The following is a 26,338-nucleotide window of genomic DNA, read 5'->3' as shown; positions in this document are numbered from 1 at the left end:
AAGATCTAGACAATTTTAATTTTTTTTTTTTTTTTCAATACCAGTGTATGATTGAATAGAATGTATTGGTCAGGATCTCTTTTAAACAGAGCAGTTCATTACTGTGCTCCTTCCATGCCAACAAAAAAAAACAAAAACAAAAACCAAAGAGTTCATTTTTTTTGGCAAAATTTGGCAGCGTTGAAAATGGTAACAACCTTGGACGAATGACGGCCCTTTTTTATTGTTTTATGTGTTCCTAAAAAGATTAAAGAGCAACATTAAAAATCCAGTCTTTTTTAGTAGTTTTTTCATGTGTGGGGGGTTTTTGTTTGTTTGTTTGTTTTTTGTTTGTTTGTTTGTTTTTTATAAAGACCTACAGTGTTAGGCAGGTGCTTGCAGGGTACCGGGGAGCCACCTGGCCTGCGATATCTTTGATCTGATAAAAGTGCTGTACGGTTGAACTTGCACGCAGATATGTTTCCCATTATGAAGCAAAGAGAGAGAGAGAAAGAAAGAGAAAGAGAGAGAGAGGAGAGAGAGACATCAGATCCCAAGTTTTCTGTTGCTATTAAGTGTTAACATTAGAGTTTTAAAAGGCCAACTGTGCGCCCCATGAACGGAGTCCGTTACTGAAACAAACATCTGCTTGCATATTGAAAAAAGAAAAATACGGTAACTTGTTTACTGAAAAAAGGGTTCTCCCAAGTGCAGCTATGGCAGTTCTGAAGATCCACTGAGGTACAGTAGGCTTTTGAATATATTGTAATTTTCTTTCTTTCTTCCCCCAATGCGTGTGTTTTTCTGTGTGTTATTTCTGTGAGATTCTGGTTCTAAGGATCAGCAGGCCGAAGACTGGGGCAACGGTAAGGCCCTCTCGTTCTTGCGTCCCCCGTTCATGTGTGCGTACGGCTGTCTCTCCTCGAAGCTGGCCCGAAGGACCACCACGCCTGGGCCGTTCTCGGCTTTGTGTCCTGAGTGCTTGTCAGTGGGTTGGAGGGTGGAAGAGGGATCTAAAGGAATGCTCTCCATGTTTTCAGTCTCCAGGTCAAGCTCCTCTGTATCCGGAGGCTTGTTCTCTTCACTGTAGAAGAAGGAGACCTCTTTGAATGCTGGATCCAGCTCGTCTTTAATGCTACCGATTATTTCCAGGAAGGAGGGCCTCATTTTCGGATTGTACTGCCAGCACATGCGCATCAATTCAAACCTGGACAGGAAACACACAGCAAAACCGTTTACTGAGGTGTTTTACGAGCCCCGGCTGGAGCCCAGCCAACCGTGACTGAATCGGACCGCGCGCGCTAGAAAACCCTTCCCTTCCGATGGAAGAGGAAACGGCAGAATTTTTACAGGCAGAGATCCCCGTGTCACGTTTCTTTCTTATCACTGATTTACTTCTATAGCTCCTGTCTCAACCTTCTCCGCTCCCTTCCACACACTTGCCCAGGTGGACACCTGACATCCAGAAGCATTTCATGCTTTTATTCTGCCTTGGTATTCCTCTCCTTTTCCTCCAAATTACCCTGTGCTTACTCATTCGTACAGCTACATGACAGTGCCTCTCCGAGTATCTTTTTCGGACAACCAATCCCTACCCTATCAATACTGTCGTGGAAAAAAAACTAAAATAGGAACTACACACAAGGTAAAGCACCGTTTTTTCCCCGAAAGAAAATTACATTAAAATTAATTGTAATCCCCAAAAGACATTCGCCAAAGACGTTCTCTAATCTTTTATTTTAAAATTATGCTGTTTTCATTTACAGCCAGGGCTGCGTTAGTATTTTACGGAGCGTGAGCTCATCTGTTTAAGCACATACACGATTAGATCTGTACAATGTCCCATGCTGGCAAAACAAAACCGCACAAGGAAACAGCAATACACACACAGTGAACACAGCGTATTCATGACACAGCAAAATCGGATATTCCTGAGAGGTTGCCCTGAACTTTAAACACAACACAAGAAAGGATTTCACTGCCTGTGAATGTGGAATAGGGACGTCTTCTGTTAACGCAGCACAAGTAACAGGACAAATTTAAATAAGAAAAGGAAGATAAACATTAATTCTTTGAGCCAATCCTCTGTGTACACGGTACTTGGAGGAACACGCTGAGTGTAGCACGTCACCACTGGCCAAAACCATTACTTTCTGCGCTAGAATAAGAATGGATCTTTAAAAAAAAAACAACACCAAAGAAAAATCTTTCCGTTAAGGCAACGTACCAGAGAATCCTTCACATCTCCAGCGTACCTTCCAGCACGGTGAGCTGCAGTCCCAGCAAGACCTCATCTCCCCAGGGCTGCCAGCCTTCCCCTGCAGGGCTAGCCAGGCCACCTAAACTTTTAGTTTTGAGTCAGTAAAACAACCACGCCATTCCCTCAATTTCCACCGATTTTCAGAAGGTAAGCAAGCAATTCTATTTTATGCTTTAATTAGCTCTCACTGCCTCCACTAAACTCCCCAGCAGCAGTTTACTAGATATCTGCAGCAGTGTTTGGAATGATTATTTTTTTAAATTGAAAATAAACCAAACAAAAACAAAAACACACCAACAAAACAAAACAAAAACCCACCAAAAACTCACTGCTTTTCTGAATAGCACCCAAGTCCGTCACAGAGGAATGTCTTAATATCTCCAGAGTCACTGCCCTAGAAAAAACCCTTTCAAGAGGACTGTCACCGAGCTGGAAAACCCCGGACTCTGAGGCCTGTTGCTGCACATCGCTGCACACAGCGGGGTCCGGGGAGTCCGGGAACCCCAGCCTGAAACAAAACCAAAGCAAAGCAATCGCCTCCCCCAGAACCTCGCTCCTTGGGAAATACTGCTGCATCTCCTGCTCCTCGGGTGCGTTATGTTCCCAAGTGATGTGAACCAGCAAAGAGACGGAAAGCTGCCGCGTTTGGGATGCCAACGCTGCGGAGCGTGCTTCAACCGAAGCCATCTTAATGGAAGTGCGTTTGAAGTCACAAATATTCCTGGTCGAGCTCAGCCGGCACGACGACGCACCAACAAAAGTCAGCCACCTCAGCACGGCCTTGTGACACCCAAAAAAAAGCTGGCAAAGCCAGCCTGCGCCGGGAGAACTCCCCGGGTACTCAACGCTGTGTTGTAACAGGCACACAGACATATAAACATTGTTAAACTATTGCTTGGTTTTGAGCCTTTAAAAAGTCTTTCATAGCGAAAGTGAAGCCAAACTATAAAAACTGCACTATACCCTCACCCACAAACGAGGAGGGAAGCTTGAGACAGAAATACATAAAATCCATTTCTGTTACTTCATTGCTGTTTCCTTTCCAGCTGACTGCTGCGTCCCCGAATAGAAGCGTTAGCTGGAGCCAAGAACACTGGATATTCGCTGGCGCTTTGCCCCGAGGCCTAAGGGCAATGCTAAGGAGATACCACAAGCAGTGGAGTAATGCATGTGACATCAGCACAAACACGGCCATGTGATGTTTCTTTTAAGCCATTCCAGATTTAAAAACCCTACAGAGTTCCCATAAAAGGATATTTTTTTTTTCTTTTTAACTCTGTGGGTTCAAAGACCTTGCTTACATTATCTTGAACAGAAAAACCCCTTCCAGTGCACAAGGGAAGAATTTACAGGCTGTTAGTACCACCTGAGCAGTTTTATAAAGTGTATTTCTGACTGGTGGCAACTGAGCTCAAGGAAGCTGCAGGCATCGTCGTGAGATAAAGAGGACGAGCCAGTGTCTTTCCCATGCATCTTCTGCTCAAAGAACCGAGCAGAAACTGAGTTACTTCTTGCACAGAGACAGTAAAACACAGACAACAAAGTTACTACAGAAGTTACTACAGAAGCTACATTACATTTGAGCGCGTTTGTGCTCTGCATCAGATTGATTTGGTGGGGAAAAGCGAGCAGAGCTCTCCCATCCCGCGGCTGCTACCGCGGACGTCAGCTCTGCAGAGCAGACCCTGGTTCCTAACCCAGCGCTTGCCAGGAACAACGGGAGAATCAGCAATGCGTAAATAGTCTAGTCATCTACAATACATGTGGGGGAAGCAATTTTGCTTCAAAACCAGAGTGGAATTCCAGCCTCCACAACTTTTAAAAGCCCCATGGGAACACACTGTCTGAGAGCTTCAGCTGTAACAAACCTTCTTGCCACGCAGCCATCACCTGATGAACACCGCCATAACAATGGTAGTACATAAAAACATAACTTATTACACAGGAAGAGGAGAAAAACAGCAAAGCTCCTCCTGGCACCGTCTTATTGAACCATCTGTCTTACTGCATGGTTCTGTCTGTAAAACCATGCAAACTATGCCAAGAGGGTGTAGCATAAGCAGAACTGAGTCTTGTTTCACCCTGTGTAAGTGTAAAAAGCCTCTAAAAATACCGTCCCCTTTGTGCTTAGCCCTTTCACAGGGATTTACCACCTCTCTGAGCCACAAGACAACCGCGCCGTAAAAATCCCCCTTTGCACAAGCATCCGATACACGCAAGCTGCAGAACAGAACCTCTCCGGTTCTTCAAGTGTCCCTGCTCTCTGATCCACCTAAAAAGCTACTGACTCGCTGCTACCAGGGGTTAGCCAAGCACCGCCGCTACCGAGCATTACCAGCGTTGCAGTCTTGGGAGAGATGGAACGTCCAAGACCGCTTGCACCATGCAGTGTTCATGCGGGGGGGCAAGAAGAGGCCCTTACGAAAACTGCTGCACTGTGGCTGGAGCGTGCACGGCTGTGTCAACACTCACATAATCTGCGAGGTTAAAAATAGTAGATTCGGTGACAGTTGCAGCAAGATTCTTCTCTCTATTCTCATCTACGCTACCCCACAGCAGTCTACCTCCTCCACCTGTTCTGGAGGTTTCTGTATATCAGTATACTTCCCTCTCTCTACAGAAAGGTAAATTTGTGTTCTGCTCGTAATTTTAGTTGTTTCCAAGTCAAACTAAATTAAAGACCTGTCTCTGCATATGTAGCCTACCACATGGGATAAACAGAAATGCAGTTCCTGGCTCCCCTTCTCTCTTGCTTTCACGTAGTACCAAGCACAAGAAGTATATTGACTTCCCTGCAGCAGGTGGACTTTGCTTTCTGGACACCTTGAGTTAATATTGTGAGTTTAATATTAAAAGTATCACAGTCAGTCTCCACCAGTAAGAAGTACCAAGAAACCTGTCTTTAAACAGAATCTTTTAGCAACCTCCACAAAAAGAGAGAGGACCCCGCCTGAAATATGCTGGGGAATGCCTGGCAAGATCCACAGGCAATTTCAGGGCTCTTTGCAACTCTGTCACAAGCGCCGTTCTGTCCATCCAGTAATTTTCTTCTTACGTCCAGCGCCGAGAAGCAGGTTACCGGACAGCTGGCGAGGGGAGAGGAACTCTGCCTGCAGACCAGGGCTCTCTGCCTGCCAGCAGCAACACATGCGAGGTTCAGGACTGGCAGCAGTTGTCAGGTTAGCAAGCGTTGCACAGCATCTTTACAGCATCTTGGGCAAACAGGATGGAAGACAGGGAAAGAAGCGAAAACATGCGAAGAAAAAAGCACCATAGTAACGCAGAATAGGTTCTTTGAATGCCCAATGCATGTGCGTAGATCAGCGGTGAAGACTATTCCTGCAGCTCCCTACTGTTATTCCTACAACAGCTTATTTGAATTTCAGCAGACTTGGGTGCCTGTTCTAATACAAAGACAAAACAAGCTGAAAAGGAGCTAAAACAAGCCACAATAAGCTTCTAAGGTCAATACTTTTTTTTTTTCCAGTTTTCGACATTCAAGACGCTTTATACACAACTGTATCACCAAAAAAAAAAGACACCACTAAACTGGATGTGCCTTAGTTCTGAGTTCAGCCCTATTCCTTGTTCTGATGGAGAGAAGTGGCTAAATTCAAAGAAAGATTTCTTTATTCTGCACCTCTGCAACATCAGGCTAAAATCTTGGTGGCCACAACCAATGTGTGAACAGCTTCTTCCTTAAAATCAGCACAAAAAAGGCCTTTGCTGTTATACGCTGGTGCAGAGATTTGCTCTGCCAGACACTAACCAAATTCTTCCAGCTCGCAAGCCAGTTACCCTGAAAGTGGATTCATCCAGCAGCAACACCCAGCAAGCAGAGGAGTAGCTCTGAGGAGGAGGAGGAAGGAGAACAGGCTGGGTGGGCTGCAGTACAGAGAACTTCTTGCTGTGACTCCCCTCCCGTCCCCCTGTTCATACCACTCGTGCCCCAGGTTAATGGGGAATTTCTAATGCTGAATCTCTTGCTGAGTTTGGTCTCACTCTAGAGGTGTTTTTTTCTCCTATGGACTTGGGGAGCTAAGCCCTGCACATACCCTGTTTTTCCCCCGTTTCTGCCTACTTCCTCCCTCCATTACACAGCTCTGACCGTGTTAAACAATCACCAGTCAATCTGACTGCCAGAAATTCTCCACACCATCGTGGAAGGGAAAGAATGTGAAACCGAGGAATCACATGGCACCTACACCTCCCCCTGCATATACCACCCACCCCCCTCAAACAACAAAACAACGCTGCCTGTCATCTGAAACCAAAGCCAGCGCTCCAGCCAAAAAAGCTCTTTTCCTAAGAATCCCAAGCAGCTGAGGCCCTTAAGTGATTGTATCCCTTCTGTGGGCCTCCAACAAATTTCAATAACTGCAAGACGCAGTATTTCCTTCCCAAAAGCCAGTTTGGGAAGTATATCAAAGTAATAAAGTCTGAAGAACTGAAGCTGCTGTACACAAAAGCCAGCAGAAGTATTTCAACAATGTAAGGCTCAAAACCGAAGCCTGCTGCATTGCACACCCTCCTCCGCTGCAAGGCTTTGTATTGATTCTCGGGGTAGGCAAAGGTTTTTCTGCGTATTTCCTTCTGTGCTTACAGGAAAGGAAACTGTTAGCAGCGAAGATTTGTTTGTCTCAATGTGATGAGCACTGTGACTGAAATAGCAGATCCAACGCCGCTTCAGACAAAGGAATGATACATTGACTGATCTGTATGCTGAACTAAAAAGTTGAATTCCCCTGAGTTTATGCAGAGTACATTTTGGCTCACCCTATGCTCTTTTTTCTCTTTGTGTTCAGCACAACTACTTTAAGGAGAAGAGACAAGATTTAGGCACAAAGTCGTCTGCTGTAGCAAACGTCACTTACAAGCTTTTAAGTCTAATTTTATTCAGGAACACAAAGATTGGGTTTTTTTTCCTTATTAGAGGAAAAAGCCCAAAGTGAGATTCTGGCCATAAGCAAAGCTGTTTTCTGGTATGTTTAACTACTGTATCGGGCGGAAGCCGAAGGGATCAGGAAGAATAAACTGTGTGCTGAGAACGGTGGTAACTGTTGACACTTACAGCATATCAGGACAGTTGTCTGGTTTTTCCAGCAGACCTCCTTCCATCACAAAGCGGAGCACTTGTTCATTGGTCATGCCTTGGTACGGCTGCTCCGCTAATGTTGCAATCTCCCAAAGTACAACACCGAAAGACCTGGAAAACAAAACAGAACTTCAGAAAGAGGAGCAATAATTTTTTCTTAGATGATGCTGAGCAGGTCCACAGGTATTTTCTTTTACCAAAAATTTCCCATTGCTCAAAAAGTATGCAGCTATGGCCATAGCCACATCACCTAGCATAAGAGACTGTTGACTTCAAACACCTCTAGTCAGTGGTGAGAAACAGGCCCCCAGTTCTGAATGACTCTTCAGAATGGCCCCTGTAAGAAAAGACCACTAATATTGCATCTCCATTTTTCACACCATAATCTACAGCTCAGAACTGGTCATGATTATAATCATTCAGCAGTCCAACACTACTTGGTTACACTGGTTCCGTACAGGTCAATCAGTAAAAAGCCACCACAAGCTCACTGCATTGACTGGAAGCCTCCTAACTCAGAGGAGATTTAAGCTGTGAGCTTGCTTGGAGAATCAGCTCACATCTCCTCTCCCCTTGCCCATGGCTTTGAGTTCAGACTTTAGGCGCACTGCGGGGTGGGAAGAACAGCGGAGAGGAGAAAAGGAAAGATGCAGGTAAGGAAAAAAAAATTTTAAAGTTCTGTTCCTATCTCTGAGCTTTCTGCACAGAGGACCTCAGCTTGGATCAACACCTGATCGTTAAAGTCTGCAAAAAGATCTGTGTGTAGCTGGGTGCAGGGAATCGAACCTTCTAAGAAGCTGGCAAAGTTGCAGAGACTTGTTATTTAAAGGGAGCTCGACAAGCCCCCCTGCCCAAGCCAGAGATAGCAAGAAAAAGATCTGTACATTTAAAAAACTAATCTCCAAATCTTCACATAACGTATCTCAGATACTCCTGATAGCAGTTGAGAAGGCAGTAACACAGAACTGTAAGCTCTCATTCCAGTGCAAGCTGCTTTTCATCCGAAATACTGGAGTCACACAAATCCGCTTTAAAAGCTGCATTTTTCCCTTTCTGCTGTAGCAAGCCCAGAGGTAGAGAGCAAATGCACACCAGCACACCTGTGCCTCTCATCTGCCTTACCACTAAACGCAAGAAAACAAACCAACCTCTATTCCCCAGGCACAAAAACACTTCTTGGGTAATACTTTCCATTTATCCCTCTGCTTTGGTTTCTTCCACATTCTAAGTCAAAGGTGCAAAGTAAGGATCAAGGCATTCAACAGCAAGCAACAAAACCAATTTTTGAAACACACAAATGTGAATGTTCCCCAGCTTCTTGTACCAAGATCCGCATTTGCTGCTTCACGAGCCAAACTTTTAAAGCCCCCAGGAGAAATTCAGTTACCCCTTGTGCAACATATATGTAACTATATTCTTGAAACAGAGCTTCTAGCTCCTTCCAACTAACTACAAAGGACAGCAGAAGTGAAAAAAGAAGTCTGTCTAATAATAGAATTGATTACTGGCAAAGAAAGATAAGCATAGTTATGTAATTGGGTAGTTTGGATGCAAGTATTGACACTTTCTAAAAATATCTCAATTTAAAATTAGTTTATTGAGCAGACATGGCTCAAATTGTCTGCTCTGCACTGAAGAGTCATCTACTTTTAGAGCTGTTGTGCAAAGACAGAAAATCTAGATGCTGCCTTGTCTTCTGTGGCTAAAATGCTGAGTCAAGCTTAGTGAAAGAAAGCGTCATTTCAATAGGGTATTGTTGTGAAAACAGGAGTCCAGTATTATTAGCTGGTTATGGTAGAGTGGTTTTATCTTTCAGTTATCCACTATATCTAAAATGGTTTGCATCTGGAGCCAGAAGCACAAACAGACTTGCAACTGTTTGCCTTTCAGGGGAGGCATGGACAGAGGGTCAACTCAACATTTTGGTGCCTTTGAAGCTACTTTGATCACTGCAGGAATAATAAAAACAAGTCTTACGCACCTACTAGTCATATTATCATAACAAACAAACTTACACTGCTTCTTCAAGGCAACTACCAGCTCTGAAAGAATGCAAGATGCTGAAGACTTTATTTACAGAAATACACCCTCACCCTGAAGAACAGTATTACATTCATTTTAAATGTTCTCCTTCCCTAAGTACAACAAAAACAGTATTGTCTAATTACCTCATTCTTCTGCCTGAAAAGCAATAAAAGAATGAATTGCTAAAATAAAGCTCCACCCTTCAAAACCTCCAGACACTCTTCTTGCAGTTTGCCATTTCACCTTACAGCTTATAAATCTTGGACTCTGACCACTCAAACAGTTTTGACTTTTTGACATTTTGGCTTCTAAAACCTATCTCAAAGAACATGGAACCAGATGTCACAATATCATACCAAAAAGGCAGGAAAACAATCTCAACATTTTTTCCTGTTTGATGAAAATAAATGGCCCCCAAACAGCCAAGCTACATGGTTTACATGAAGCAACTTCAAAAACTGAGCCAATACAAGGAGCCAGGTAATTTTTCCTGGCACGAAGAGACCTTCAATGTATAGTGTTTGGTCTAAAAGTTATTGAGAAGTAAACTGGAATGATCCTTTTAGCTATGAACAGATCAGGTAAATAGACACTATTTCGTGACAGTGATAAGACAAGCTCCACTATATTGGAATTCAGGTTGAGATTTCTGAATCTATAGCTGTGGATACATGTGGCAAATGCAAAAGTATACGTGTTCTAAACAAATGGCATATTCCTCATGGTGAACCAGGCTTTTTGTACCTCAAGATAGTATACCTATGTGAAGCAAATTTCGGAATAAGTCACTCCTAACAATTAAGACTGCAAACCATCCCAAGGAGGAACTGTCTTAACTATTGCTGAGAGCTGTGGACCTCCTCTCTAAAAAGCAATTTTTCCTTCTCTATGCTTTCAAGTAAAAATCTGTCAGATTTTACTACTGCTCCTCTTACTTTTTCCAACCTTATAATCAGTAAACTACTTCCTTGATGTGACTTCTGGCTAGGTTACTTCACTCAGATTGTCCTGCTGATAAACCGCAAGACTGTTTGCTCAACCCTGCTTTGGAGTGAATGACCGATGAATGCCAAATCTTGTTAATGTTGAAGGGAGAACTCACGTTCTTCCTGCAACAACTAAATACTAATTTACTTCTGATGCTTGATTTGGTGTCACATCTGTGGGGGTTTTTTTGTCTGGAATTTGAGTTATGTTTAAACAGTAACGTCACCTAACAGTTACAGGTTACAAGGAAAGCGCGTGTGGAACAAGTACTGTACGTCATCGAAGCCAAACATCGGATCCGCTGCAGCCCGCTTTTGGTACAATGGCTGGAGTTGGTGGCTGGACTTAAGTTACTGTTGTGCGGTAGGAACGGGCAGGTCCGCCAGCTCTTTACTCCAGGCTCGTTCAGTTCTACATCTAGGGATTTTCTAGTGATATATTCCAAATTTCTGTCTGCTTTGTGAAGCCATTACAAGTCCCAAAATTCTTTTACTGCAGGGGGACTGCCAAACCAATGCCTGTGCTGCTCCATTAGATAAATGGCTGATACAGGGCTTCCCCTTCAACTCAAACTGGTTAGTTTGATCTATTTCCAAGTTGGAGGGTTACTGGATTCATAAATAAGTTACTAGCCATAAGAAAAATGTTTTAAGCAACATTCTGGTGCTTTGCTTTTTCACTTGCTATATAATTCCCCTGATGAACCTTTCACTCAAAGCTGGTGCTGTGGACTACAGTACACTGACTCCAAAATCCTCAAGCTGTTTAAAGAAAATGCAGTTTACTACTAAAATACCATTCGTAGTGACTTCTAGACATTTGGAGGCAATCAGCTGCCAATTCTGTAACAGATCAGCAGTAAAAACATCTTGTTAGGAAGGCAAAGAAACCATAAAAGACAGAGTAGAGGTTTTGCCAGTACACGTTCATCTTCTGCCAAGCCCTCCCTACCTATCTGCAAAAGTTTGGGGGGTGTGGTGTGTGGGGAATTGTTCCGGAGTATTATTTCTTCAAAGAAGTATATTTTGAAATTTCCTGAATGTCTCTGTTAATAACTTCACAGATACAGCAACTAGGCAATGCGCTTTTAAAGAAAAACCTATTTCTGCATCTTGCGGTATATAAAACAAGCAAACAAAGCTCCAAATGGAGAAGGATATACACAAGGGAGAACTCCCAAGAAAAAACCTGCCCGTGTACACAAACCGTCTGTGGGTAAGTAGAGTTATTTAAACAGGAGGTTTTGATAGAAAAGCAGGCTAGCACTATGAACCTTTCTATATTCTTGGCAACTTTTAATGCTTTTCTTGAAGGATGGCAATTTGAAAAATGACAACTTGCTCTTCCAGGTGAAGGTAATGTTTTTCACTGCACAACTGATTTTACAACCCACAGCAGGAAACACACCACCACCTCCAGTTTTGGAAATCCATTTAACTCTGTTCTCTCTGAGAGCAGAATTTAACCTCAAGAGTTCTTGATTTTGCAATGCAAATATGAAATATAAAGCGGAATGCTTCCCAGTGGAAAAAGAGTTACATTTGAGGAGACAGGAGAAGCAGTAAAATTAGTTAAATCTACTAAAACCAGAAAAGAGGCTAGAAAGAAGAGGGGCTAAAAGAGTTTTTCAGAGCCCCTTTTTTGTTACCAGACATCGGAGTGTGTTGTGAAGACTCCATCTTTCAGTGATTCTGGGGACATCCAGCGGACAGGCAGCAAACCTTTCCCTCCTTTACGATAATAATCTGTCTCGTAGATATCTCTTGTCATGCCAAAATCTAGAAGGTATAAATGTTTTGAGTTTGCATGATAAAATGATGAACATTTCCCCTTACTACAAGCCACTGTAGCCAGCAGAGAAACTCAGTTTGGTTCAAAGAATATGCAATCAGTTACAATGACACTTACCTTTGCAGGCACTTTACCTGAGCACTTAGGGCTGGTTAGCTTCCTTCCCCACAAAACCAAAAGACATTTTTACCATTGACTTCAGTGGGTGAGAAGTCTGAATGATTTAAATATATTAATATGAAAAGTTCCAGGATTTATGCTCAAGCCTTGCAGTAAGCTAAGTCTTCTGAAGGTCATACAAATCACTAATTTGTTCTCTAAATTCAATGATTTTCTTTCCTTTTCAAAGAGTGTGAAGAGCTCCTTTAGTACTTAATGCTACTGTCTTTAATTAAAGAATCTCACACGTTGAGTGAAATGCTTCTCTCTTGGGGTTTTTCTTTTTCCTCTTTCCAAAGGTAATTTCCAGTTCCTGTATAATACTCCATCTCAAATGCTACAGAGGATTAGGCTATTCATTTATGACTAATACAGATCAATATTAAAGACAAAACTTTGGGTTATACGTATGACCTTAGCTGTAAATACGTAAACATTTGCAAGACTTGGATCTAACAACGTTCATCTCCTGATTGTAACTCAGACTTATTCCCTAGGTTTTCCCTAGGGTTTTTTTGGTACAATCAGCTTGACACGCACAAAACTGCTGGGCCTTGGACGAGCCTATTTAAACCAGTTACTATGCTTTCAGACACTAACCAAAAAGTTAATAAATCAGGTGGCATCAAATCTCTGACTAATATTAAAGGCTGTTTGCTAACACAGCAGACCTAGGGCAAAATCCATTTTATCAATACAGACCTGTAGTTGCCCTTTTTTGATGGAGTGAAAAGAGGACAGAGTTCTTCCAGTTCTCACAGTCATTATTACCAGTCTATGACTTGGATGAGTGACCGACCACCGATCTTTCTCGTTCTGCTAGGGACACTGGTACCCTCAGTGATTATGACTAGAAAGCCCATCTGTGCAGCTATTCCATCACTCCCACACACCAGCGTGATTTTATCCTGGCTGAATGGAAAATTATTTAAAAATGTAATGCAAATAAGAAACAGATCCACAGTGAGGATAGGACAGTGTAGCATAAAGCTCTTCCTCTGAGATCTAAACAGTGTGAGTTGGCATGTTCCAGTCAAGATGCGCCTAAACTGTTTTTACATGAAGGGATTTTCAGTACTGGTATGTAAATGAGAGCAGTGCAGCATATTTCACAAAATGCTTTTGGGGTAACCATGTACCATCTTCAGTTCAAAGAATTGTAAAACATGCTGGTTGGGGTGGAGGAGTGAGAAAACCGGAATGAGAAGGATTCAGACTGACTTCCCCCAAACCTGCAGAAAATGCACAAAATCCCCCAAAGATCTTATTTCCTAATTAACTGACTCAAAATGAAATCATTTTTTCTTTCTCCCAAATGACAGGATTACTTACACAAATTATCAAAATAGCTGAGTTAAGCTCACAGAAAAAGAATTAGTTTCCTACAGCAGAATGCTGTTGCTATACATGTTATTTTAATATGCGCAACTCAAAAACAGCCAAAAGCTTAAAATCACCCTCTCTGGAGACAAGTCTGAAAAAAATCATCTGACACTATTTTGGAGGGATGGTGAAGGGGAAAAAAAAAAAGCAGTGTTTAACAGCAGAGCAGAGGAAAAGTCATTTTGTTGTCTGGAAAGCAGAACTCCAGTTCAGCCTGGAAAGCATCCAGCTGTAGTCAAGCCTTACATTCCACTTCCAAATCAGATATGCTTTAAAATAATCCTAAAATTCTTATTCTTGAATCAATAAACAGGAGGTGGAATTATTTTTGTGCATTAACAGAAAAACGAATGACACACGAGTGGTAACTACGCCATCCACCCAGATGTCTGCAGCATCTGCACCTCAAATCACTGCTTCACTAGCTCTGTTTAAACCCACACGCTATACAATTTCCTCACTGGAACAACAGCAAGTAGAGGTATTCCAAGAGTTTCAACTCACTGACGACTGCTCACAGGTCTTAAATCACAGCAAGCCTTCATAAGGAACATATTTCATTCTGCAGAAATTTAAACTACAGCTAAGTTTTAAAAGGTCTTTCAAAATGCTTTCAAAAAATTAGAATGCCTTCTAAGATGCTGATTTTTCAGGATGACATTTTTCATTTGTGTAACAGTCAAGAAAGCATACCTCCAATTTTCACTGTGAAGTCTTCTGCCACCATGCAGTTTCTTGCAGCAAGATCTCTGTGAACAAATTTGTTGGCGTTGAGGTACGCCATCCCATCAGCAATCTCTCCCGCCATCTGAATCATCTTCTTCAGAGTTGGAGGTGCCTGGCCAGGATTATTCTGAGCAAGATTAAGAAGATAACACATGTAACATGGGGAAAGAAAAAAAGGTAACTATTTCTACATCACACTGTAACATAGTATTTTTACTTTTTTTTTTTAAATAAAAAGCACATTATCACAATTCAGCCGGACATGATCCAGGCTAAACAGAAATGCACAATTATGTACACCACGGCATCTGCTTAGCGGGAAAACTGGCCATATCAAGTTGGGTTACAAACAGAACTCCCACTTAGCTCTTTTAGGCCATTCTATTTTAGGGAATAGAAGCCAGACAGACTTTTTTGGTATAAGGATGTCACCTTACACCTATGGAGTTTAAATGTCCATTGTTCTGCTACACAATTCTGAGATACGAAGCAGAGGGCTTATTTAGAGATTTCTACTGTTTTACTACCTCCACAAACAACCAGAAGATGTTAAATGATTTCCTCTTCCCCAGTTCTCCATAACCAGATGTCTCTTGAACCAATTCTATTTGTAAATAGGAGAAAAGCTTATAGGACAATTTCTTCTGAAGCAAATTCACTCCTTCGCATCCATGGATATATGGCTTTTGCCATGCTCAATCTCATGGATGAAGGAGTTAAAGTATTTATACACAATCAGTTAAGTCCCGCCATCCCTTACCAGTATGAATTTGCCTAAGCTTTACACCCCTTGGATAATCACCACTGACACTAACCAAAACCATGACCTCATATACTGAATTCTACTAATGACAAAGATCCTGAAACACACACATCAAGTCACTGAACTTTATCACATTCCCATTCACAGACTAAACGGTTCCTTACCCACCTTCCATGGAAACTGTTCACACCCAACCCTGTCATCAAACTGTGCTACTTTGTGCTGAGATAATGAGCCATACCCACTACTTCCAGGCTCCCAAGAGCTGAATGCAACATACCGTATGGGAGCCAAGAAGATATAACCAAGAAAGCCCAGAAGGACCAACGTGAGTTGAATCCCCAGGAGGAAGAGATAGGTATGGGAGCTGCATGTTAAATTATCAGTAAAGCCAGTGATCAGGCAAGCCCTCCATCCACATCTTACTGAAGCACCCTGTCTTCCTCCTCACAGAGGTCCTCACAAGACTTTGCTCGACTCTTTACATTGCACGTCAAGGAAGACAGGGAAATTAAGCATCAGCCTATCACAGATTGCTTTGGAGACACCAGCATACAAGACAGAAAAGCCAAGTACAGAGCTCCTCATTTTGTTAATTTCTATATAATGTCACTGACCCTTTTTAGGAAGTTTGTTGAATTCAACACAAACTATTTAATATAACCTGAAACATTATTTATCATAAATGCTAACCAAGCCCTTAGTCCATAGTCCTACTGGTTACTTTCTGAATCTTGGATTCAGTACGATTATGTACTGTATCCAACCACTTAAGCAACCTGCTCTTGCTACATGCAGTGTCCTCCATTTATACCATATTCATTCTCTTGTGCACATATTGTGCTCATGTTCTGTTCCTTTAAGTTATTCACACCAGAATTTCAAGATCAAAGGCAAAAGTTGCTGAGCTCATTTTCATAGTCTACTATGATGTCAGTGGTAAGTGACCTATGTGTCATTCTTTATCCTTCAGACCCTGTATCATATGTGGCCATTTTTGCTGCTAGACTGATGCCCTACGTATCAGAGTGTGCATATTAGCTAAGATACTAGACTTTTACTTTACAGCAGAGGCAACAGGCAGGATATACAACATGAAACAATTATGCTAATATGCATGCTTCAACTAACTAATTTTTTAACATTTCAGTGAGAAATCAGATTAGACAAGAGATTTAATTCAAATCTGGAAAACAGGACTCAGTAACACAAGAAGGGACCTATTCCATGCAGTACACTGGGCTATTTGCAACAGCTACCTCATGAAAAAAGGTGTTGCAGACAACAGAGCAGCTCATGTTTTGTTCTCAGAGCTTACGGAGAAGGGCAAGAAAGGCTAATTGCCTGCTGCTTCCAATGTGACACTGCTTTGTTCAAGATTATTCTGAAGAAATAAAAGAACAACCAGCAACTCATGGCTCACCTCTGTGTCTGGCCTCAGTGATCTCAGGTAACTTTTGAGGTCTCCACGTGTCATCAGCTCCATGATAACCAGCGTAGGCTGGCCCTGAGAAACAACACCAAGCAGACGAACCTGGTGGAGGGAAAAAAAACCCCAACGTTCAGTTATAAATACAGCTAACTGAACTGTAGTAATCATTTATTCATGTCAATATGTAGCCCCAAACACCTGTGAACCTGTGGGAAAGGTCTGAAAGTAGATTTGGTTCCGCTCTCTGACTCGTGTTTCACAATACTATTATAAAGCTGTGCAGAGTTGAACCTAAAATCCCATGTTCCCACTTCAGTCAATGAAGACGTGCACTGAACGCCCTCATGCCAATAAGCACCATGGCCGTATGAATCATAGCCTTGTTACATTTTCATGACTTACCACATGGTGACAATTGAACTCCTTCATCACCGACGCCTCATTTAAGAACTCTATCCTCTCACGCATGCTTGCAGACTCATTCACAGTCTTGATGGCCACCCTGGTCTCCGGCTCATCCTTCACCACTCCCTTGGCTATTCCCTCATAGACCATTCCAAAAGAGCCTTGCCCAAGCTCTCGACACATGGTGATCTTCTCACGAGGCACCTCCCATTCATCTGGAACATACACTAACGAGAGAAAGAACAGGCCATGATGTTCCACTTCTGCAAGTGGTGTGATCACTCGCAGCTTTACGATACCGACTGCCCAAACAGTTTTACTGGAAAAAACACCAGACACAATGCTGAGCCCTTGCACTTCGTATGCAAATAATCCACGGTCTTTCCCATACAGAGATAGGTAGATGCTTGGCATACAAATAAATCTTAAAAAAATTGAAGTGGCCTCACTATGGTACTGACATAATGGGACAGAAAGAAGGAACCTCAAAGCACAAAACCAAGGTGGGAAGAGGCTTGAATCAATACTTCAGGCTTGAGCTTTTCTTCAGATTCTAGGTTTTCTCATTCTTCCAGACAGCATCAAACATACTTCTTCATCTGTATCAGTTTAGCATCCGCTGTATTTTATATTAACAGATTGATTTTATGACTAGAAGGAAACATACTCTCTGATCTAGTAGGCTCTTTGCATGAAACTATTCCAATTACTTGCACATACACAGTTGCACCAGTAAAGGTAGAACTTGCTGCTGCAAGTCTCTGATCTGAGGCAGAAGACAGATCTCAGAAGGTGGCTGCCAGGAAGGACAACTGCCTCAGGCAAGAAGACATCTGAGTAGTCACTGATGCTGCTGCCTATCAGTCACCAAAGGAGGGGACAGTTGTGTCACATGCTCTGGATGGGTGAAATGACAGGACGCAAAAATAGAGGATTAGAGCATCAACATTGACAGACCTTTAACTGTAATAGTGCCCTATAAAAAATAACAGTAAAACAGTCTGCTGCCACTCCAGCTAAACCCATTTGCCTCCTGGGGGCTTTTGGAAACACTATTCCAGCAAGAAGTCTACAGTAGTAGCACCAAACTAAACCATAAACAGAAAAAGTGATGCCTCAAGGAAATTCATCTGACCTTCTGATTTCCTCCTGCACTTGAAGAGCTCCACAAGTACATAATCCATACAGCATGGCCACATGCTCGTTACAGACCACCACACCTCTACGTGAGGAGCTAGGGGGAAATTAATTATCTAGCAAGTAGGGTTTCAGTAGGAACATAGTTGCTTTTTGTATTTAATTATTTTTAAAAGCACTTCGTTTAGCCAGAAAGCTGAATTTCCAGGGTTCTCTATTCCACAGCAATCGCCAGCACACGGGCTTTCTGGAGAAGCAGAGCTGAGGATCCCTGGCCTGCCAGGCTCATCCAGCTCCTGCTGCCGCTCAGGGACAGCCAATACAAGAAATGGTAAGAGGTTCATCTACACCGTTAGCAGGCACAACCTCCTGCAATAGTGAGTACAGGAAAATAATACAGAAAGCAAAACAAAAAAAAAAAGCATGCTGTTCTAGGAACACATTAAAGAGTTTTTAGTTCCTGTATGTTTTAAACACTTGAGCATTATCCACATTATGTCTCCTACAGAAAAAAGTAAAAAATTAAATATGGCCCTCAAGACCCCACATCTGACTTTAGAGCTACAATTATTTCACTCTGTGAGCAGAGTACTCAACGTAAATACACCAGCTGGGATCTAAACACTGCCACAGTCTAATACTTCTAAACACTGTAATCGCCAAATATACACATCAGCTACAAATACATCAGGTCAATTTGAAACTAGCTTTAAAAAAAACGTTTTGCCAGCTAGGGAAAAATGGGCTTATCTACACTCCAGATATTAAGAGACATCAAACATCCGTGCCCATTTCAACACAATATTTCTGCATGTGCTATGTCTGGAAGCCCGCAATATTCCTTTTCTCTAACTGTGAAAAGTTGTTGGAAAGTTTTATTGGGATGGAAAGTGAGGAGACAGTATTGTTTTTTATAAGTGTTCCTACTTTCCACGTAGAAGTACATAGAACAAGCAGGGGGTTTGTTCCAGCAGGTCAGAAAAGGGCTTAAAAGTACAAACATGAAAGCCAACGAGTTCTTCCTTCACTTTCATTAGTGAAACTAGCGCATCCAAATTTCCCTCAGCTGAATAAATCACATGAAAAAATGTCAAAAACTCCCCAGTTTCAATAGACAGGTGACATTTACGTATTATCAATGATGGATTCCATAGCTGTGCTAATAAAATGAAGAGAGAAAGTGATTTTACAACATCCCTGTTAGAATTTCATACTTTTCAGACACAAACAGAATGTATGAAAGTAAAAACATAAGATGTGTAAGGCCACACTTACCATCTGAAGCACTGAAGTACTCGGGGTTCACAGAAGCATAAAGCACTCCATTGCCCAGTCTGTCACTGTTCCTGTTGAAATATTTTTTTTTCTTTTTTAATGTTTAAACCTAAGTAAATTTCAGACCACCTCTTCTACAGCTTTTCCACCATTTGCTCAACCACGGAATATTATTTACTGTATGTGAAGAGCTTTTCAGACAAAGGGGACAAGCCATAGTTCTTATTCTACCTCACATAATCAATGGGAAAACAGCTCAGAACAGCTTTCCCAGGAAACCTGCAGTCTTCTCTATACCAAATCAGCACCAAAAAAGCGTAAACACAAGGTACTTTTAGCTGCTGGGTAAACTTCCTTTAAGAAAGGCAGGTGTATGGCGATACACCCAGGAGACTTGTGGCTGAGAACATACTTTAACATCTGCTCTACTGTGGGAGAGAAGTGATCTAGAAAAGGACAAGACTGATTTTAATGGGGAATTCCATTCAACTATTCTAGAAACGCTTCTGTTACTTTAAAAACACACACACAGCCCCCGCAACCCAGTTTTACTGGGGTGATTTTCAGAATAAGACATGTTTACTCAGCGCTGCGAGAGCTCTTGCGGGGGGAGGCTGTAGAAATAAAATTATCAATCAGACCTCAGAAAATCAGAGACAAAACATTCTAGTGGGCTAGAACAACAGTTTAAAGGAAGATGAGTTATCAGGCATTTTACCTAGGACAGCCCAAGGGAAGGCCAAGCAGGTACTGTACTTCACTAGCTACAAAGCCCTTTCTGGAGTGCTTGAGGAGAACTGGTACTACTGTCTGCACACAAATGAATTAGAGCTGGAAATAATAGGATACCCAATGAGTGTAATTTATAGGAGTGTAATAAAAACCCTCTGTACCTACAAAGTTGCAAGGCTGAACATTTGCAGTAACTTCTATTAAATTCTCATTATGTGTTTCAGTTGAAAAAACAGAAATAAATCACTAGTTACAAAAAACAAAACCGAGGAGGAAAACAAATCAATAAAACAGTCCCCTAGACTGCTGTGTCCAGGATGAAATTTAGTAAGTGGATATAAAGACTTCAAAAACCCTCTAAAATTTGCAAGAAATCAAATTAACCTAAATAGAACTAATTTTTCATGATTTATATTGACCCATATTTCAGTCAGATCTTCAGATTATATAGGTTCAGTGTCTGCCATCATTGTCCCAGTGGATATGTACCTCTTCCCTCTCAAACATGATACTGTAATAAAAAGCCTCTTCATATCTTAAGCAGCAGATGCTTGCTGGTAACTCTAAACCACCTCCTCTTACACACCAACAAGACAGAATCTACTTTAGCTTCTTGAGTCCTCTGAATGCCATTTCCCTTTTTAATTTCTAACTTGCTCCACAGGCACAGATTTGAAAATAAACATTCCCCTCCTGCAGTTTTAACCACAAGCATATACAACTCACCTCTTTTTGTTAAAGACGTACAGCATTATCAGTAATCCCCCAACGATGAGCAGGAAAGCAATAGGAAGCACAATTATCAAGTGCAGGAAGTTTCCATAGTTTGCTGCTGCAACCAACAAGAAAACAACTGTATCAGGGTTTCTACAAAATCTGCATTAACAAAGAAATGTTCAAAACCCACTCTGTATATTTCCATACAGGGAAGAAATCAAAGTATTCATTTTCTTGTCTGATGTGGAAAAATGTGCTCAGAAACACTCCCTGACTGCAGATGAGTGGAACAAGAAAACAGACAGTGAAAAGCATTAATTTTGTACAGAACAGCGTCTGTCTGGGGTTTGTTTTCACAAGTTATGCTTAAGGACTTACATTCCTCAGTGAACAACATGTAATTGTTCACTTGCATATTCTCCTTCTTTCTACCTTCTGTTCCCCTTGTTCACCTTGCAATTGCTTATACTTATATTCAGAATATACACACACTGCTCTTCAAGTTCTTCAAAGTCCAGCAATTAGAAAACCAAAAAGGAGTAAAAGATGGAGTTCCATTTTTGGTAGATACATCTGCTCTACAATTAAATACAGAAGTTCTTGAGAGGGTCTCTGTGGACACTACAGTGTGTTCTTCCAAAATGCAAATTACTCCCATTGTCAGGACCAGCACCACCCTTTCATCAGGATGTTATCTTTATCAAATGTCACTCAGAAGACGTCTCATGAAAAAGCATCTTGGTATTTAAAATATCCTGACAGCCAAAAATTTAAACAAATTATTTGTTTCTTGTATTATTTTTCAATATAAAGCAGGCTTGCCTTATTGCCCCACATTTTGTACAATTCAGCTCCACATTGTTATGGCTAATGATACGTTCCCAACATAGCTGTACATCACAGGAAGCCACAGTAGTGTGTTCTACACACCCACCACCTGGTTGCACCTCTCATATATATATACAATGCACACAAGAAAAGCACCACACCTCAGATACACCTCCTGGTTGTCAACACTTGCAGGAACAGAGAATAGTTCCCAAAGAAGCATCAGCAACTAAGAGGAGTGTTCAGAGTATAGCCAAAAGGGTCATACGCCCAGTTACGTACATAAACATCAAGAATTTTATTAAAAAGACAACGGTCCCCCAGTTTGGCCCTGCCAACACACATTCATCTTACATTTGGGTTGTACATAGAAAGAGACTGGCTCAGTCCATGACCCGTTTCCAGCTAACGAAGTGGCCTGAACTCTAGCAGAATAGTTTCCGGGGTTCAGATGAGTTAGTTTAGCTCCTCCAAGCTTCTTGTATTCCTGTCTGGAAACACATTCCCGCTTCTCCTAAAAGAAAGAAGCGATTTACATTTCATGTTAATGTCTTCACATTCCTTCATTCTTGAGAAAACAATATAGCTGCAGGATAAGCTGATTTTTATAACTAAAAGCCCCATCTGAGCAGTTTTTCTTCAAACACCTTAAGGAAACGTGTGGAATTCAAAAACTGACAAAATAAACAAAACAAAGGAATGGCATGCTGGTTGGTGCTGGATTTTTGAAATCACAATTTCTATCCTTGGGCTGCAGCACTGCACAGAAGCGTGTTAAGATAGATCCCATTTTGTGTCTAAGAGCTACAAGCAGTAACTGTTAACAGAGAAATGTCAAATCCTCACCTCTCCATGCTGCCCGTATTTGATTTCATACATTAGTATCAGCCCATTTGGATTTGCAGGCTCCAACCACTTCAGGTAGACAGTATTTTCTTCTTTTGCTTCCCATGCTACCGTTCCTGGAATGTTATCTGCTCCCTCTGTAAAATATTTATAAGTGATGTGAGAAGAACATCTATTACTGAAACAGGAACTTACACAACAATTGAGGAAAATAAAAGGTCCATATTATTCTTTAGGTATCAAAGCACTGCGGCAAGCACTATTCAAAGATCCAAAGAACAAAACACATTGGCCAGGGGCCTGTTGGAGAGATTAGCAGAGTCTGAACGGCTGGTTGCCAGAAAAACAGTGCAGTGTATACAGCTTCACCAGGTATAGGCTCTGTGTTAGTCACTGTGCTCTGTGTGCCAAAAAACCTGTTTATCAGCATCTAGTTCTTCCTTCCAAACTTTCCACTACACCAGAACAGTGCAGACAGCTATTCCCACCAAATGGCTGTAAGGAGCAACCTGTCAGCAAATGGCTGTAAACACACAAAAGCTGCCCCACTGACATCCCTTTCCTAGAACATCCAGTCTTAGGAAATCTGTCGCAGTTTAAAACCGAGTCTAATCAGCAGCAATTCAGGAACTGCTTTATCCCTAATTCATTCCTGATAATTGTATGTGTTTTATTCAAAACTTAATAGGAATGTGAAGACTGTTTCAGTCAAACAAAAAAGACTACTTTTCCAAAAAGACAGTTGTAGGTTTATAAGAAAACAGAATTGTTTAGCCTTTAGTTTTCAGAGTCATGTGCTAAAAATCTGAGAACACTTCATTTCCTTTTCCCTGATCCCACAGATTTCCGTATTTCCTTGAAATAAGCAATACTTTTTGCTTTTTTACTGACACAGCTGGATCCGGATTATGATAGTCTTTCCTTCCAGAAACAAAACAAAATTGCTACCGTTCAAATATTCCCAGACATCTGCTGGAGTCAGAAGCTCTTTGCTGGATGCATATGAGCTTACACTAAAATCATCTCTATTCTTCTCAGAAGAAGCACAATCTGTAAAAGTCCCAAACATGAGTACAGCATTCAACGCTTCTTATTTGAAATACTCTAGATGCCGGCGATTGGGCACAAAGCAACACAGTACTCCTCCTGTTTCCAGGCTGGACAAATGCATGGTCATTCTGTGACAGAAGAAGCATTTGGCAAACATTCCCACCAGCAAAACTCTTAACATCTGCAAACAGTTCAGAGTGAACCCAGCAAAACTAAACATTAGCAGAGAAATGTTCCCTTGTTTCCATTCAGCATACAGGGAACTGAAGAACAAAACCTTTCCACCCACCATGTTTGTAGGTCTCACCTATATCGCTGGGAAACGGATTGTCTCATAATTATCTCAGTAGTCATTGCACACACTTTTACCTTTCTCCAGATCACAGGACAGACTCAACACATATCACTCAGTACCCACAGGAGATCAGTCAAGGACATTAAACTACTGTAACAAAGTTTTATGAAGTTCCGAGTTATTTTCTTGCAAAGAATTTTTTTATTATACATCAGTGTTTTTCTAACTGTTTGTGGAGGGTTTGTCCTCCCCGAGATTGATCTCTCCCCAGAAAATAAAACAAAGCTTTGTACTTGTGAGAGCATACCTGAAGGCATGGTTCTTGCAAAGACAAAGTTGGAAGCACTACAACCAAGGGTGTCAGCTTCATGATTGCAGCTGTGAATATCGATGCGGTAAAGAGTAAAAGGCTGGAGATGGGAGATCACAGTTCTCTCCTTGCCATCCACTTTGGTCTCAAAGAACGGGTATTCCACCTCACTCTCTTCTGCATCAGAAACATTGGTGAAGTGATCTGTTCCAGTCACATTTCTGTTTCGAGTGGCCAAAGTGGCATTTGCTATTCGGAACACATCCCTCCGCTTCCGATCAGGTCTGTGGAGCAAACAGACAGGTACAGAAAAGGCCTCGTTAGAGAAAATCCACTTTTTCTCCAACTCCAGGAAAAGTGCAAAAAACCCCCATAAAATACATCACTCTGCTATTGAGAAAGCTAAATAAAGGGAACTGCAAAACAAGATGAAAGCTTGCTCTTAATCTGAACCTGCAGCATGCCAGCCATCCCATGACTCTTTTGGTCAGAAACCAATCCAAACTCTGAAGCTCACACTGTGCCCCAAGATAAACGTGCAAACTTCTGACCTCACACAATGAACCAAACAGCAAAAATAGCTTCACTGTTATTCAATAAGCATCCTAAATTTCTATTTAATGACAATAATATTGATGCTTAAGATAAAAATCAGATGTTGAAGGTTGAAAACGTTAGGGGAAAAAACTGTTTTGAAGTTTGCTTTATTAGCAAAGCTAACTCTCAGTGGGCTTAACTTGCTTTTCCGTTGCAATGAAATTACAGAACTTTGAATGTATTGCACCAAGAAAAGAAACACTGGAAGGTAGCTGAAGACCATGAATGTTAACCACCACTAATGTGTTATGATTTGTGTATCTCTACTTCTCTCACCCAAACAAAAACTCTGCAAAGGAACAATCTTCCTCTATGAGAAAACACAGTACTAATATTGTGTTTGCAAAGAGTTCATCAAGCAACTGCTTTGCCTTACAGGCATCTGTAGGAAATTCATTCAGAGCTAAAAACTTCAGGATTTACAGCAACACTACTACTTTCTCAAGTCTAAGAAACTACTGTAGGGTATAGACCGGAGTATCAATGCAAGCATCAATATGAAAAGAGTATTTTAATAAACATTTGGATGGTATTAGCTAACCAACACAGAAGTGCTACATGTTCAACTTGTCACTGGGATCCAAGATCCAAGGCCATTCTGCACAGGAGCACTAGCTACATAGGGCAAGCTTGGTTTTCCAGCTCCTGCTCTGCTAGTCTCCGAAGTTTGCAGGGCTGCTCATACCTGGAAAGCAATGCACCAGGGGAGTTAAAGAAGAATGCAAGACAAGTCACACTACAAAAACAGTTTTGGCTTGAGTCCTACGCCACCTGAAATGCCTTAGCCAGTGCCCACTTAGCACCTGGTCAGTGCAATGGTTATCAGGGACAGAGGTGAAGTCTAACCCATTTCTATCAGAGAGCGTGTAACAAACCAGGCAGATAAGGCCTCCCTTGACCACACAACAAGAGGAGAGATGACTCAACACGAGAAGTTAATTCACTGTCAAATATACCATCTTGGTACATTCAGACACAAAACAGCGTGCTGCAGAGAGCGCCAAAAAGAGACCGACTTGGTTTTGAAATCTTCTGGCAGAGGTTTGATGACTTTTTTTTTTAGGAATTCACTACAAAATTTTCCAAAATCCTTCTACTATGTCTTGAGTAGCCATTTTGACACTCTCAGATGCCAGGTAAACCACAGCACAGAAATAAACGATGAGAAGGAAAAAAAAAACTTCCCAAGTTACAAAGAAATTAAGCAACATACAAACGGATGTCTTAACTTGTCAGTGGAGTATGGGGGAATTTCATACGAGATGCAATCATTTGCTCCTCCTCTACACTGGTATTTATGGAAGTTACTAGACCTATCCATATTGCTTAGGATGAGTATTCATTTACTGCTTTAACTCGGTGGAAAGAACTAACTTTTGAACCGCTAAAAGCACACAGGATGCCGAGCACTGAACTGATGAGCATTTGCACAGATTTTGTGATAAAGCAGTGAAAATAACAAGTTGATCTGCAATGAACAGAAGCACATGCCAATGCAAGAACCTAAAAAGCACTACTTTATCGCTGCTTTTAAGAGATCCATGAA

The 26,338-nt window shown here is 41.6% G+C and overlaps 1 protein-coding gene across 1 annotated transcript in view; it reads right to left on the bottom strand.

The window, feature by feature from the left end:
- Positions 1 to 347: 347 nt before the first annotated feature.
- The window catches only part of IGF1R (insulin-like growth factor 1 receptor), a gene marked incomplete at its 5' end in the record, with an annotated part of 156,793 nt that continues 130,802 nt past the window's right edge, over positions 348 to 26,338 (bottom strand). Inside the window, 11 exons of the mRNA XM_010287414.1 lie at positions 348 to 1,186; positions 7,311 to 7,445; positions 11,995 to 12,124; positions 14,373 to 14,532; positions 16,592 to 16,702; positions 17,003 to 17,232; positions 19,418 to 19,488; positions 20,876 to 20,981; positions 22,049 to 22,208; positions 22,541 to 22,677; positions 24,193 to 24,479. Coding sequence (XP_010285716.1) covers positions 820 to 1,186; positions 7,311 to 7,445; positions 11,995 to 12,124; positions 14,373 to 14,532; positions 16,592 to 16,702; positions 17,003 to 17,232; positions 19,418 to 19,488; positions 20,876 to 20,981; positions 22,049 to 22,208; positions 22,541 to 22,677; positions 24,193 to 24,479 — 1,894 coding nt within the window. The remainder of the gene's footprint in view (positions 1,187 to 7,310; positions 7,446 to 11,994; positions 12,125 to 14,372; positions 14,533 to 16,591; positions 16,703 to 17,002; positions 17,233 to 19,417; positions 19,489 to 20,875; positions 20,982 to 22,048; positions 22,209 to 22,540; positions 22,678 to 24,192; positions 24,480 to 26,338) is intronic.

Source organism: Phaethon lepturus, unplaced genomic scaffold, assembly GCF_000687285.1.
Source record: "Phaethon lepturus isolate BGI_N335 unplaced genomic scaffold, ASM68728v1 scaffold8660, whole genome shotgun sequence".
NCBI classification, from domain to species: Eukaryota; Metazoa; Chordata; class Aves; order Phaethontiformes; family Phaethontidae; genus Phaethon; species Phaethon lepturus.
The sequence above is the reverse complement of the archived record's forward strand: the minus strand, read 5'-3'. Positions and strand labels throughout refer to the sequence as shown.